General features: G+C 40.0%; 1 protein-coding gene across 5 annotated transcripts in view; it reads right to left on the bottom strand.

Annotated features, from left to right (window-relative positions):
- Positions 1-16,522, bottom strand: part of LOC149315803 (acetyl-coenzyme A synthetase, cytoplasmic-like) — a 62,039-nt gene that overhangs the window by 1,703 nt on the left and 43,814 nt on the right. For 3 of the 5 annotated variants that reach the window (XM_089514122.1, XM_089514120.1, XM_089514118.1), the window contains 11 exons: positions 14,138-14,275; positions 12,146-12,316; positions 11,618-11,751; positions 10,136-10,268; positions 8,799-8,855; positions 7,187-7,267; positions 6,222-6,257; positions 4,210-4,318; positions 3,110-3,178; positions 2,017-2,193; positions 717-791 (listed from right to left, as the gene is read on the bottom strand). In XM_089514122.1, the coding sequence (XP_089370248.1) occupies positions 717-791; positions 2,017-2,193; positions 3,110-3,178; positions 4,210-4,318; positions 6,222-6,257; positions 7,187-7,267; positions 8,799-8,855; positions 10,136-10,268; positions 11,618-11,751; positions 12,146-12,316; positions 14,138-14,275 (1,180 nt within the window). The remainder of the gene's footprint in view (positions 1-716; positions 792-2,016; positions 2,194-3,109; positions 3,179-4,209; positions 4,319-6,221; positions 6,258-7,186; positions 7,268-8,798; positions 8,856-10,135; positions 10,269-11,617; positions 11,752-12,145; positions 12,317-14,137; positions 14,276-16,522) is intronic. The other 2 variants (XM_089514121.1, XM_089514119.1) reach the window with 1 other exon arrangement.

The raw sequence follows: 16,522 nt of genomic DNA on the forward strand, positions 1-16,522 counted from the left end.
CTAGATGGGGCGGCGCGGGCGTGATGTCCTTGCTTCGCGCCAGGGCGCTTAGTGCGCCCTGAACATGGAGCAGGAAGGAGCACCGTTTCTGAGCTCCTTCCTGGTTTAGTCCGCTGGGCGCAGTCTTCAGACGGCTGCGCCCAGCGGACTAAAAGAGAAAGGGGCCAAGCAGCCCCTTTCTCTTCTCCCCGCCGCCGCGGGGTGTCCTTAGGGTTTGAAGCCCCAGGGACACCCCTTTTCAGGCTGCGGGGAAGCGGCGTTTTGCTGCTTCCCCGCAGCCTGAAAAGCAGCGGATCGGGGCCTCAGCAGCTGCCGTTCTGGCCGCTGAGGCCCCAATACTCCGGGGAAAGGGGCGGGTCCAAACCGCCCCAAATGGGCGGTTCTATAACCCGCCATCGTGTCTTACTCCCAAGCTGCTGCTCTGCAGTGTGTTTAGAATTTCTTCTGCCAAAATTAAGACAGCTCTCCCTTTTTTGAAATTTTACCTTGCCTACAGCAGAAACAGGAGGGTATGCTTATTGTTTTCTATAACTATGTTGAGATATGGACTATAAGGCACAAGTGATATGTTTATTAGCTTTCCAAATTATTAGACTACTTTATTCCAAGAAGAGGAAAATAGAAATTTCAGGTGGCAGCAACAACCTTAATAATAAGACAAAGGATATTCAATGTACCAGGAGCTAAGCTTCCTGTAGTCAAAATCCATACTGTACCTGAACGGGTTTTGGGTAGGCCAGGTGCATTCTGAATATAATCAGGAGTTGCAATAGGTCCAATTTTTTCTCTAACTGAAAGTGAGATAACAAACATTTTAGTTGCAGCAAACAATTCACAAGGGAAAGGACTTCAATATTCCTTATCTCTCTAACCCAAGATGTACCTATACTACATAATTATAGCAGTGTGAAACCATTTTAACCATCATTTTAACCACCAAATCCCACTACAGAATTCTGGGGTTTATAATTTCATGGGGGGGGGGGGATTAATTCTTTTCCAGACAGCTCTAATGTTACAGTTCAGGAGAAAAGGTTAGTGAATTCTAAGTACTCTACATGAAAATAAAAGCCTCCAAGGACTTTGGAAGACGTCAACTGTGTCTGAGCCTTATTTCAGGTTGGTCAGTGCTTTATTGCATATTGAGTTGTGCTTCTGCACTCTGCTGTGACCTACTGTTGAGGTCAAGCACCTCAGACAGTGCTAAATGTTAGCACCTCTGTTTGAGCCTAGTTTTTGTTTGTTTTGGTTGCTGCACACCTGCAGGACACAGGAGAGCCAACAATGCCAACCCACTCTGTTCTCCAGTAACATTGCTGTCAATCATTGCTGGAGGGCTGCTACACATTCATCACATTTGCAAAACTCACACCCTGTTCACGAGACATACAGCATACCCTTATGTCTTCAAACTGGGTGCCAGCTGGCACAGAGAGTAGAGAATGGGAAGTAACAAGGCCAGCAGAGTTAAATTTAGGTTCTGGCAAAGCTGAGACATGACCCGTTTATTTGAAAACTCTGCCAACCAGTCTGACAGCCAAAGGCAATTGTTAGGGAGGTGTTCTTCCCAAGATGGTCACAGGAAAACTGATAGATTATCTCTTCTCTAAGCTAGGGAAACTATGTGAGCTAGCACAGGATTTCAATTCTTTTGTACAAGCTGACACAATATCAAATGAACTGATATGCAGATGCATTGTTCAGTGACAGAGCACATCTTCACCAGAAAGAGGTCCCAGGTGCAACACCCAGCATCTTCAGCTTAAAAGGACCAGGTTAGAAATGACACAGAATGCCTTCGTTGGAGACTGTGGAGAAGTACTGCTGATCAGACTTGGTAACATTTGTCTAAATTTACAAAGAGTGCAACCAGGTAGGGATCAGCTTCCTACGTTCCAGATGTGACATCCTGCCCCGTCTCTATCCAAAAAAATTTCTAAAGCTTTGGCCTCATTTTTTTTAAGCACCCCTCTCAGTGTATCCCTCAAGCAATATGAGAACATCTACCACCCGTACCTTGTTTCTTCAGTTCATCAATCAAATTCTTTGTGAAATCATGGCCATCCCTCAGTGTTACAAAACAGTAGAGGCACTCTCCTTTCACTGGATGGGGGTGGCTTACCACGGCTGCCTCTGAAACAGCAGAGTGTTCCACCAAAGCCGATTCAACCTCTGCCGTGCTCAATAAGTGCCCTGCAAGCAGAACGTAGCAGTGTTGTTGAAGTGACTGTTTTTGTTTATTTAACCTTTCTGTCACAAAAAATATTTTTGTGCCAATTAAATCCATTTCAGTGCAAAACTGTAAAACAACAAAATGTGGGAAAGGGCTGAACACTAAACTTTAAATAATTAAAAAAATGTGGGTGAGGACTAAAACTAGAGGGTTAATTAAATCTGATATGCATATATAAACTGCCAGACTTCATGACATGGAATCTACTGCCTCTTATTATGCATGTAATGAATCCAAATAAAGGCAGCTTGGAAGTGGCGGGGCAAAGAGATTCTCAAGATGGCAGGCAAAGTAATCCACTGTCGGCAATTTATTTCCATATGCAGTACAATGTACTTATGAATCTGTGCCATCCCACAGCAGATATTTCTATAGTAGGGCAATCTGACACCAGGCAACAGAAACTCAATATTATACGAAATAATAAATTGGCATTTCACAAATTAAAAATTTCTAATTCCACATTGGCTATTTCTAGATACACAGATCATCTATGGGAAATATAAAGTAGCTTCTTAATATCTCACCACTTCGCTATTAGATGCATAAAACCCCTTTTAGGAACCATAGCATTTGCTTCTAATCTTGAACATTGTTTGAAGCTTCTTAAGCACACAATAAGCCTATCCATCAAAAACCACTGGCTCAATTTTGCTTGACATTGACTGGATCATTATCATTATTGGCTTCTAGATATCTTCTTATTTGTCCTAATTTATATTCTTCAGTAATGGCTAGGCCCAGCTTCAAGCAATGAGGAGGAAACATTTCATACAAAATGGCAAGACTTGATGTTAAAAATGCTATTATATTATATAGTAGGGAGTAAAAAAAGTTCAGGGAACAACTCTTGTTCCACAAAGCTCTTCCTCTTACCAGAAACATTCAGCATGTCATCAATACGACCTGTGATCCAGTAATAACCATCTTTATCTCTCTTGCATCCTAGAAGAACAAATATGCCATTATAAGGAAACAGCTAAGGAGAGATATCTGGATTTTTGAATACTACTAAAATAGGGGTGGGGGAGGTGGGAAAGAAGGTGTGCATCACAGTGATCTCCCTTCGAAATGCAGTAAGTATAGAAAAGAAACTGAATTACCAAAAAAGAGTAAAATATTTTGAAAAACCAAAATGCATCTCTTTACAAGGAGATAATTAAAAGGGAGGTGACAGAAATTTTGTCTGCATGTCACATTTTGACACCCAGAAAAAGCCTTGCACCCTCACTCTGAATAGAGATGGTGAAAAAAATGGGGAAGGAACCACAGTGTACTAGTTCAGAAATCCTCTCCGTTGTGTTGCATATTTCATGGCTGACCTCCATTATGCAGAACAAATACTAGAAACTGCTTAAGTTTCAAGAAAGCCAGAGAGAGGCTAACCTTACCTTTTACGATGCTGCCACAGCTATCACTGCAGGGAAAATCAAGTTGGGAATTGCAGATTTTAACTAGAAGCCCCCCTACTTTTGCTCTGAATATTAAAATACTGATTCCAGAATTACAAAATCGTTGCTGTTGTGTGCCTTCAAGCCATTTCTGACTTACAGTGACTCTAAGGAGAATCTATCATGGAGTTTTCTTGGCAAGATTTGTTCAGAGTGTTTGCTTTTGCCTTCCTCTGAGGCTCAGAGCATGTGTCATGCCCAATGTCAACTAGTGGGTTTTGATGGCAGAGGGGGGAATTTGAGCCCTGGTCTCTAGGATCATGTCAAAATCAAACCATTACACAAATGCTGGCTCTTTTACAAAGTAGGCTGTCACAAAACCAAAAATCAACCTATCTAGCCATTACAGTTAAAAATAGGCCACATTAGAAAGAGAACACAATGTAAGGGTTGGCTTAAGACACAATAAGGAAGTGTTATAATGTCTCACAGCTATTGTGCTTATACCCTTATAAATTAAATAGAAAAGCAGCTCCACAAGATACCAGTACATCTCTATGGCCAGACTGTTTTGATGAGTCTTACCATCTCCAGTCACATAGTAACCAGGGAACTTTTTGAAGTATGTGGTTTCAAACCGCTGGTGATTTTTGTACACTGTGCGCATTATTCCTGGCCAAGGTTGTTTAAAAACCTAAAGGAGATGAGAGATAAGGTGTTTTATTACACATAGGAGCAGAGAGCACACTTGAATATTCAGCACTGCACATTGCTGTGGGTTACTTCCAAATTCTAACAGAACACTGTACTAACCTATGGGCTGTTCCTCCATTATTCTCTTTCTGGAACTTTATACAAAGTATTGGTGTTAAATCAAGATGAGATAGCTGACAAACCAACGCACTTGAGCCAGAAACTCTCAAGTTCAAATCTAAGAATTTTGCTTAAACAAGTCGCTTTCTCTCAACTGGGTCATGTCAACTTAACCAGGTCAAGTGTGACTTTCTTGAAAGGTCAAGATGTGTACCACTATTACATTATGGAATTATGCAGACAATAATGTTACAGCACAACTCTACAGTGACCAAAATAATTCTGTACACTGGCAAACATTTTAATGCTCAAAGTGTAGAAGTGGTGTTGGTGAAAAGTCTTCCATTGATATATTTTTCCACAGATGCCTTTTCCCATTTTTAGGAATTCTTTATTTTATAATATTAATAACACAGGGAATTAATACATAATAGGTCAAATAGAGGAGAAATACCAGTCAAAACTAAAATCAAAGCTGTAACTAGCTTCCTTTCAGGGAAATTATGGAACAGCTTACCAGAAGAGTCTTATTACATCATTAGAAGCCTTTAAGAAGGCATTAAAGACAGATCTTTTCCAGCGGGCATATCCACCCAACCTGCGTTAGCTGAAGATTCCCAACCCGGTTTGATAATATGGAAAAACAGATGAATCAGATGCGCTGTTTCCCTTAATGCAACACCCTGGCTGACTAGTATTGTTTGTATTGTATTTTACTACATAATGTTGCTATATAACAGGGGTAGGCAACCTGCAGCCCGCGGGCCGGATGCGGCCCGGCGAGGCCTTGGGACCGGCCCCAGCCCGGTCCTGCCGCCGATTGCCGCCAGGGCCTTTGGGGGGCAATTGTCTATAGAAGCCTCAGAAACATGCATTTATATTAACATTTTTAAAAAACAAAAGCAATTTTTTTTGCGTGTCCTCCACTTTTTTTAAAAAAGTGTCCACCATTTGAAAATGTTGTCCCAGATTTGTCCCGGTTTATTTATTTATTTAAATTTTTTAAAAAATTATTTAATTATTTATTTATTGGCTTCAGCCCCCCAGTTGTCTGAGGGACAGCAACCCGGCCCCCGGCTCAAAAAGGTTGCCTACCCCTGCTATATAATGTTGTTTTTATCTGTTCTTTTTAAGCTGTTGTGTATGCTGTAAACTGTACGGATGACATTGATGTGATCCCGCCTCAATCCGGAAGGAGAGGCGGGAAATAGAAAAATAAAAATATATATATTATTAATTATTATCTCCCTAAGAAACATAAATATTTATGGACACCACTCTTCAGGCTTGCTAAAAACAATACTAACAGTTATCAGGGCTTTCATTTTTTTTTCCTCTTTAAAATCTAAATAATGTAAAGGAATTTGATGATATTATGTTGTCACACCTATTTACAAATATCCTAATAACAATTCCCAAGGACAGCTTAAATCTGTATCAATTTAACACTTAAAAAGAAGTTTGTGCATTAATTTTCCTCTCAATCAGATATTTCATTTTGCCTCTTTAAAAGAACATCTGAAACTATTTATATAATTAAACATGGCATACTTTTCAGGGATTTTTTTGTTTGTTTATTTGTTAAATGGCAAAATGTTTATTTGTTAAATATTAGTAAAACAAACATTCTAAATGAGATCTCAAGTGAAAAGGCAAAAGAAAAAAAAATCAAAATCAAATTTTCTGAATTACATCAATAGGAATTGGAGAAAGCAATTCTATATCACTTCACTGAAATCACAACCCAAGCTTTGAATAGCCCAGTGATTCTATGTGTCACGCACCTTCCCCTCTGCAATATAAACAGACAAAATGGCATCCTGCATAAACAGAAAGGCAGTGATTAGACCTAGAACTTGGAGAGCACCCAAGCAACCCTGTCACCTTTCCTGACCACTCATGCAAATTCTTTTATAGTCACTGAGACTTTGCTCTGAGCAGAGATCCATTATGGTCAATATTTCCTCCCACACTTTGGAAGTCCTGATAAAATTTACTTGCATACAGAACTTACTTGTATGCAAAATCTATCCTGATTAAAAAGTTCAAATCCTTTTCACCTCTCATGAGAAATTCACAGCTCCCAAAATTCACCAATCATTCCAGTTGGGAGATTCTGGGAGTTGTAGTCCAAGTAAGTAATTTCTCCAGGCTCTAGTAAAATAAGATATGATTCCAGCCCAAACTCTGTAGTGTCAAAGTGAGCAAAAAGAAGCTGTGATATTGAACACCTGTAACTAGCTATCTCAACATTTGTTGGTTTTAAACAGAAGCTGCTGCCACGAGGTCAGATTTTGATTGGATGGTGGGGTAACCATTTGTACTCTTTCCAAATGAAATCCTCTTCTCCAAACTAGTCCCTACATGAAGCAGATATTAATCCTGCTGGAGCAAAAAAGAAAACCACCTGTATCATGCCAGACTTTTGCCCTAAGCAGAAAAATGGACAGACTAAGATCAGTTTTAATTCTCCAGAAACCTTGTGCCAGTCATAACCAGCCCCCAATAACTGATAGCAAGGTTTGCTTGTTTTTTAAGTTCAGTCCCAAACACATATTTTTAATCATCTTCCATTTTGATCCTCAAAGTACAGACAAGTTACATGATGCAGAACAAGGTCTTGCAGCAGAGAAACTCTATGAAGGGCAAGATCTTCAGTGCTCAGACTTATGCCAAAGAGAGCTATTGTCAGCAATGCAACTCTATACACTGCTTGGGTTTAGCTAGTAAAAGATTAGCTTTTTCTTACCAGGTAACCTTCTGCTTCTCCTTCCAACTCCTCTCCAGACTCATCCAGCACTGCAGGGACCACCCCAAAAAATGGAAATGTCTGCCAAAGAATATTTAGATGAGAATTTTGAATAGCTGGAAAATGGAAAATAAATTCTCCCCATAATAGCTGGACATGGAAAAGGAACTGAAACCCAGAAATTAAAGTATCTTTCAAGGGATTTCTCTATAATATCGCCAAAATCCGTCCATATCTCTCAGCTTCTACTGCAAAGACACTGGTCCATGCCCTAGTGGTCTCACGACTAGACTACTGTAACCTCCTCTTGGCAGGGCTTCCCCTCTCTCACCTCCACCCATTAATTTCTGTTCAGTATTCAGCTGCACGCATTATTTCACTCGCTCGCTGTTATGATCATGTCTCCCCTCTGTTGTCCTCCCTTCACTGGCTCCCTTTTCCTTTCCGCATCAGGTACAAACTTTTGCTACTCCCCTTTAAAGCCTTGCATGGGCTGGCCCCTCTCTATTTAACCGATCTTTTCTCCCTACATCCCTACTCGCACTCTCCGCTCTGGTAGCCAAAGTCTCCTCTCTCAACCCAGGATCTCCTCTGCCCCATCCCGGATCCGTCCCTTCTCTCTTGCTGCCCCTCATTCCTGGAACCTTCTTCCTCTGCATGCACGGCTCATCACTTCCCTAACCAGCTTTAAGGCTGAGCTGAAAACCATATTGTTTAGGGAAGCATTCTCAGGGAGTTTGTGATTGTCATCTGGCTGTCTGATAATATTTGATGTGATGTGATTTGTTTTATATTTGATGTTTTTAATTTGTTTTTTCTTTTCTATATGGTAATTTTATCTATTCCTCTTTTATTGTTATCTTAGAATGTACGCCTTGGGCAGGCTTTTATATACTTTTTAATTTTACCGACTTTGTACAGCGCTGTGTATAATTACAGCGCTTTAGAAATAAAGTTTAATAATAATAATAATCATCATCATCATCATCATCATCATCAAGGGATTCATCTGATAAACCTCTACAGATTTCAGACTAAGTCTAAACATTCTGAGTATCATTCAAGCTGAGTTCCACGATGAGCTCTTTGTTTACAGACTATTGCCCTGCACTGATGTTATTTCAAGAAAGTTTTGCCTACGACCCTTCGGATTTTGTTAGAATTGAAATCTCATTCCCCTTGAAAACTGGAAATACTAGATGGGGCTAATAGGAACACGAGGGCCACAGGTTCTTCACCCTGCCTTATGCTGCATCTACACTGCAGAAATAATCCAGTTTGATACCACGTTCACTGTCATAACTCAGTGCTATGGAATTCTGGGAATGATAGTTTGTTGTAGCACCAGATCTCTGGTGTCACAACAAACTATATTTCCCAGAATTCCATAGCACTGAGCCATGGCAGTGAAAGCAGTTTCAAACCGGATTATTTCTGCAGCGTGGATGGACTCTCAGAGAATAAAAATGACGATGCTGTTTGTATCTTCCTTCTTATTTGCAAGGTATTAGTAGAATCATTGCTCCTAAGGCCAGAATCAGTTCTAGAGTGATAGATGTATCAGGAAAAAAAGGTAAATAATCAGAAGAGAACAAGCATGAATTTTACTTACAGCTGAACCTGGCTTCATAGGTGTGGCACAAGGCAGTGGAGTCAACACATGGCCACCCTACAGGAGTAAGAAAACTAGTCGTGAAAATGCTAAATTGTTACTTTGAAGAGAACATCCATGTTTTCAAATCCTAACTTAAGCACAGAGCTTTATTCCCAAGTATAGGAGAAAACCTAAGATTTAGAAAGTTTTTCCCTCAGCATTAGCATGTTGGATAGGAGATGAAAGGAGCTGAAATAATGGTTGAAATATACTTGGTGGCAGAGCTATGAAGTAACTATTTTTTTCTAATTTGTTACTTTAATAACTAGTTATTTTTTGTAGTAACATGATGGAAATCAGTTACTTGTTTGCTGATAACAAATAGAGATGCAATTCAGTACAGTACTTTTCAGTGGAATGTGTGCTCTGTCTGTTACTCATTATTCAGTGGGTATATATGCTGGCTCTAAAAATAGAAGTGGGTGAATGAAGGACCACAAGGGTCACTATTCTGCACTATAACCAGAAGGGAATGCTTTGTCTTTCACATTTTTCTCAGAATGTCCAACATGTAATATCTGAATTGGTCATTTGAGGGAACCAGAGAGCAGTAATGGCAGCTTAGTAGTAATGATAACTTTTAGTGGACTGTACTACGCAGAGGATCCATTCCAGACACACACACACACACACACACACACACGTAAGGGAAAAAACACGGATGCTCAATCCCCATTCAAGTGAATGCGGCTCATGCTTGCGGCAGCGCACAGTGCACACACCATTGCCTTTTCCGGCACGCATGGCACTGCTGCTTCCGACACGGCTTCCAGTATATGCTGGAAGCCGCGTAAGGCATGCCCGCGTATGACATGGGCGCATTGTAATAAGTAATAACTTGTTGGGTGATAAGAGTAAAGAGTAAAGTAATTAGTGTTTTTTTAAAAGTTAAATTTCCAGTTTGACACAGACAGGCCAAATTAAAGCTGCTTTGGGTCACTTTGGAGGTATGTTGTTTAAATGATGCATGCATCCTAAGAGGCCAGAAGCCATGCCAAAGCCACGTTCGGAGCGCAGCTTTGACACAGCTCCTGGCCTCTTAAGATATGTGTGTCATTTAAACAGCATACCTCCAAAGTGACCCAAAGCAGCTTTATTTTGGCCTGTCCGTACGGGCCCTAAGTATCACAAATGTATTACCAAGATAGAGCACTTGTGTAATAAGACAGAGTTTATAGGTGAAAGCTCAAAATCCAAAGCATGGGAAACAGGGAAACCAAACATGCATCAAGCATGTGTGCACAAACACAGCTTATTCAGAAGACAGAAAAGGAAGCAAGTAGGAAAGAACTCACAGTCTCTGTCTGCCAGAATGTATCCACTATAGGGCATCGCTCTTCACCAACCACCTTGTAGTACCAAAGCCAGGCTTCAGGGTTGATGGGCTCCCCAACTGTTCCTAGCACCTTCAAGGACTTTCTGCTGTACCTGCCATAAGAAGCACATGGATTTCAATAGAGAAATCCTCCAAACAAAAGCAGACACTAATCCTCTTTTGCAGGTCCTCCTACCCTTAGGAGGCCATCAACAACAGAACAATACACAGATTATAGTTTTTTGTGGGTTTTTCGGGCTATGTGGCCATGTTCTAGAAGAGTTTCTTCCTGATGTTTCACCAGCATCTGTGGCTGGCATCTTCAGAGAATGCTTGCCTGGAAAGGAGTTGGGTATACTGTGTGAACCTGGGAAGGCAGGAGTGATTTGCATGTGTACTGTACACAGATTAACATGGGAATCACTCCTGCTTTCCCAGGGTCACACAGTATATATATACCCACTCTCTTCCAGGTTAGTATTCTCTGAAGATGCCAGCCACAGATGCTGGCGAAATGTCAGGAATAAACTCTTATAGAACATGGCCACATAGCCCAAAAAACCCGCAAAAACTATGACTGCTGGCCATGAAAGCCTTTGACTTCACAAAAAACTGATCTGTAGCTTTGTTCCTTTTAAGGTGGATACCATACAGCACAAGAGAGACTTGGTAATCACATAAGGACACTTCCAGAAATCCACAGTATGTATGTGTGGTCAAAGGTGAATTTAAGAAGAATATTGTTATATGAACTTATACTGAATCATATTACAGCTCTGTACATCCCTAACTACCAGAAGTTCTCTAAAGACCAAGCCTGGCTACCAGAGATGATGGGGACTGAACTTTTTACGTTCAAACAAGTGTTGTTCCAGTGAGCCATGATGTCTTGCTAAAACATCCAGAAAGCAAGAGGGAGGGAGGGATCACAAGGAAGCAGTAAAAGAAAGAAAACAAATACAGGCTAAAAACCATCCTTCTCAAACTCTAAGTGAAGAAAGAAAGACAGTTGACACATATAAAAATAAATATAAAATATTAACAGTACATTATAAGGAATATTAACCACTAATGCACAATAGAGTATTTAAGCTACATTGTGACACCAGTATGTTGGGGGGGGGGGGGGACAGTGAGATGCTGTTGTAACTATAAATGACATAATCAGGAAAGGGGCGGCTGTCCAATGCACTGTTGAGATGGCTCAATTAGAGTCAATTAGTCTCTAACACACTGCAATTGCCACTGAAGAACAAACAACTGTAGTGCAGCTATCTTAATTAGATTCAGAAAGATTCCCCTCCAGCAGTCACCACAGCACAAAGCAAGCAGTGAAGCCCAGCCAAGCTTTATTCTCTATTCACAAACCCACTTTTCCTGGCTAGGGCACAGAGTTTGTATTGTTTCATGTTAAAATCCAGTTTTGAATTTTGAATTTTCATTTTACAAAAATCATGCTTACTTCTTGACAGGTTCATCTCCATACTTCATAAGGAGTCGGATGGCAGTGGGTGCTGTGTAGAACTTGGTCACCTTGTACTTGTCTATGACGCTCCACATACGGCCAACATCTGGATAAATAGGAAGCCCTTCAAACTGAGCAAAAAATACAGTTACTAGCATGGGCTACTTCCACTGCAACTTCTAACAAATGGCACCCCCCCCTTTTATGTTCCTCTGGCCCACCAACAGTGTTCAGCCCAGAAGTCTTAAGAAAACTGCAGCAAAAAGAAGAGCAGATTGACTTTTTTAGATTAAGAAGACAATCTCCTTTGCTCTGATTAGCGCTGGGCCTTAAATCAAATGTAATTTTAGGAACTACATTCACTTGCAGTCATGTACTTCGTTAGCTACTTACCTATTACAGAGGAGGTCAATGTACATCACACTGATGCTTTCAGGCATTCAGACTTCGTGTATGAAGCTCACCAATGTTTCTTTAGATATACCGTACTTTCCCAATATGACCACATCTTATCACAGAACTTACTAAGACACTGGTTGCTCCATTTGCCAAAGGTCCATATGTCAGATAGGAATGACCAGTTATCCATCCAATGTCAGCTGTGCACCAGTAAATGTCCTCGGGATGGTGATCAAACACATATTTAAAAGTAGCAGCAGTGAAAATCATATATCCACCTATCGTATGTACAACACCCTGGAATACAGAACACAGGGGATCAATTGAAGAACTAGTTTTGGTGTGTTGTGTTTTGTGAATCGGTCATTGGGGGAAGAAATACACCATTATTTTCCCCAAATACTATAACACTGATCAAATATATCAACAAGTTGTCAAAATGATAGCAGGAAACATGTAATAAATTTGACAGTGCAGTTCATTCACATAAGAGCAAATCTTTATGATCATACATATCAACTCCATAGTAAAGTGAAATTTCTCTATAAAAATTACTTGCAGATGGTGGATGAAAACACAACCATCAGATTGTTGGGAAACTTAATTACCACCCAATGCATTTTTACTTAGAAGTCTCATTGTGTTGCTGGTAAGAAAATTTAGGATTCCAGCTTAGTAACAGCAAGCAAGAGAGATGTTTTTATTAACTGCATTTGTCCCTGCCTGCAGACTAATACAATAAAGCACACTAAGCAACTTAAGAAAGCTGGAAAGGGGGGCACTAAAGGCATGCAGTTGCAACAGCTACTGCTCAATTGTTGTGGGGAAAAGTGTCTTTTCCACAACAGCTTTTCAGTTGTGGCTTACTATGGAGCCACAAGTAACACAAACAGTCAGAGCAGTGGTAATTTCTGAAATAGCACTCTTAAGATACATGATGATGCAATCATCTCAGATTTTACTGATCATTCCCCAATACAAGAATCAATGCGAGCTAAGTCTTGCTTTACACCATTCAACCTACTGCAATACTTGGTTCTGTTTAATTTGGGGTTTGAAGAACTGAAATCCTCCCTTGAAGGCTGAAAAGACAGCACAAACTATTTCATCAAACAGAGGACATAAAACAGAGCTATATGGTATACCCAGCATGGCATAGCGATTTGACTGTTGGACTACTACTCTGGAGTCCATGGTTTGAATCTTTGCTCTGCCATGAAACCCGCTAGGTGACCTTGGGCAAATCTCAGTCTTTCATCCTCAGGGAAAGGTAATGGCAAATCTCCTCTGAACAAATCTTGTCAAGAAAACCCCATCATAGATTTGTCTAGAGGTTGCCATATGTCAGAAGTGACTTGAACGCACACAACAACAATATGGTATACACAGAGACTCTGCCAACGTAAGTAGATGTATCTCAGAATGAGGAACTGCATAATGTCATGATGAAAATTATTTCCTACACAAAATAGAGGAACCTGTTTTTAACCCCATTATGAGCCATCTTGAGAATCCAGTCAGGGTGGAGAGGGAATCAAATAAAGAAATAATGGCAAAACTTAAAAATGCTAGGCATTCTCTACATTCTTTAGTCCTTCCAATCACTGCTCAAGTTAACTGTCAATACAAAGTACATATGGTTGCTTATCATAATGGAACTTCACACAACATAATTATTGAAGAGTTTCACAATGGGTTATATGAATATAACAAGTCAGTCCACTAGCATGCCTTGCACCAATATTGTCTCCTCCAACTGGAAGAAGCTGGCAGAAATCTCTACCAGAAAAGCTGTCTAGCAATCTGGTACCCGAGGATCTTTTGGCTAAAGATACCAGGAATTACATATCAGACCTTTTGCACCCAGAGTGCATGCTCTACCAATGAACTAGGCCCTCCACAAACAATTCACAGTGCCTGGCACTGAAAGTGACACTAAACTAAAATCTTTCCAGGGGTACACTTCCTTCTGGTTGTACTACCAATTTATCCCAAACGTTATGGTGAAACTGTATAATGTGGAACCAAAGTGTATAGTGAATTGTAACTGTGTGTGATTTAAGAAGCAATAATTCCATATTTTGCACTTTGATGTTAACCCAGAATAAAATAACATACCTTGGGTTTCCCAGTTGACCCACTGGTATAGAGAATAAATAATTCATCTTCTGCGTCACACCAGACAGGTTCACACTCCTTGCTAGCATTTTTAGTAACATCATGCCACCAAACATCAACTTCTGGATCCCAAGGGATCTAAAGAAAACCAAACAGTAAAAGCTATAATGTATAAAGACAGAGAAGTTGGAAAAATAATTTTTGAGCTCTTGTACCTTTAACTGGAGACTTCATAGTCACAGAACCTGTAACCTATTTTGCTTATGATGCAAAAGCATACTTCATCATTTCTGCTTTTAGTGTAATTTTTCTCCTTACTGGCTGCAGCAAGATTACCAGAGAGAAGAAATGGATCAGGATCTTAAATGAATTTTAATAAAAAGCCGTGTTTATTTGTATTGTGTCCTTCATGCCAGCTCAGCTTCTTCTGCCAAAACCAGCATCATTCATATCAATTTGTTTTTAATTTTTAGCATGCATATTGTGGCTTTAAGGCACACAAATACTCACTAAAGGAAGGTCTAAGGACATGCCCACATGGCAGTCAATACAGTTTTGGAAAACCAATGCTTCTAAAAACATGCAAAGACAACAGCATGCATTTCAGCTCCTCATTTTAGCAAGACACTTTTCTGAGCAAAACCTCTCAGCAGCTGAAGGTATCAGATGCAGATTATGTCATTGCATCTTGTGCTTTCTATACATCTGTAATACAATATCTTATTGTAATCCGAACAACAGTGACTTGTACAATATTATTGTCATTTGTTTGAATTTTCTTGTAGTGGTTTTATTCCCACACTGAGAGCAATTGTGGTGAGAAAGCAGAATATAAATATGTAAAATAAATAAAACAAACCTCTGCAATGTTGGTCAGTAGTATCATCTCCATACTGCACACACATGTGTGTGCCCACATATATACACTGAAGCTAAGAAACTACCACTTGATAATTCAAATTAGTTTCTAAATGTGAAGTACAAGAATAAAAGCAAAAATAGAATTCAAATAGTCTGGAACTTCACCATTTTTGTAGCTCTGTCTTAGCTACTTTATCAAAACAACTTTTTTGAATATTCAACTGCCTGCCAGTCCAAAAACCGCCAGGCTCTAATGGATAGTTACCACCTCAGGACAACAAGTTCCAAGTCCATTAGATTTTTGGCACTTGTATGCATATCTTGATGCTTTTCTATGTAAATTAAATGTGTGAATTAAGCATTTATGCTGTACTAACATTGTGGCTTCTGGGGGTCAAATACAGACTATGATGCAAATCAACCACATTTGTGATGGTCAGTGTTAAAACCTTGAAGAGTATCTTATGGCTTAAAATGCTAAAGGCCTTTGTACAGTTCAGTAAGATGTAGCTATAACCTCACTTCTTCTATCATTAACCTCACTTTCTAGTTGCACAAAACTGCAACTCTGATATCAAGACAGATGCAGAGGAACACCCAAAGTTATCCTGCACACTATGTACAGGACTATGCACTTCAACATCCTAATTCAAAGCATGAATGAAAACTAAAGGAAGTGTCATTTATTGCTGCAGGACCAACTTTCAAGTACTTGGCGCTTCAGATTAAGATTCCAGGAAAGTGGACAGCAAATACAATGGGCCCTTGCTGGGATTTGGTTCCAGGACCCTCTTTATGCATACCAAAATCTGTAGATGTTCAAATCCCATTATATACAATGGGAGAGTAAAATGGTGTCCCTTATACAAAATGGCAAGATCAGGGTTTGCTTTCTGAATTTATTTTTTAATGTGATGGCATGGGAATCTGTGGATAAGGAGGGCCAACTGTAGCTAAGCAAATGCCCATTACAGGGGTCACTGCTCAGTAGCCAAGCAATTGTAGGCAAAAATGTTGTGCTATCAGTCAGTACAAGCCCCAGATTTGGTACTTTCCAGAGTGAGTTGAGACACATATCTTTACTACAAAATTAATATATGAAGTACCAGAACAAAAATTATAGACTTCCAGGGGGAAACTGTACCCCCACATGTTTCTGCATGAGTCACTATTAAGTATTTAATTCCAGTCTCATCCATGGTAATATCTTGCACAGACATAGGATGGTTATATAGGCCTGTTACAGACAGCCAAAATAAAGCTGCTTCAAGTCACTTTGAAGGTATGGTATTTCAATGATACATGCGTCCTAAGAGTCCAAAGGCCGCACCAAAGCCATGCTCCAGTCCTAAGGACTGGAGTGCAGCTTTGGTGAAGCTTCCAGACCCGTAGGGCTCATGCATCATTGAAATACCATACCTCCAAAGTGACTCGAAGCAGCTTTATTTTGGCTGTCTGTAACAGGCCATAGTAAAGATGATTAAAGTACAAACAAAGAAATAATACAATCTCCAGTTTGGATAT

Source organism: Sceloporus occidentalis, unplaced genomic scaffold, assembly GCF_023333645.1.
Source record: "Sceloporus occidentalis isolate IW3139 unplaced genomic scaffold, rSceOcc1.0.p SCAF_3, whole genome shotgun sequence".
NCBI lineage: Eukaryota > Metazoa > Chordata > Lepidosauria > Squamata > Phrynosomatidae > Sceloporus > Sceloporus occidentalis.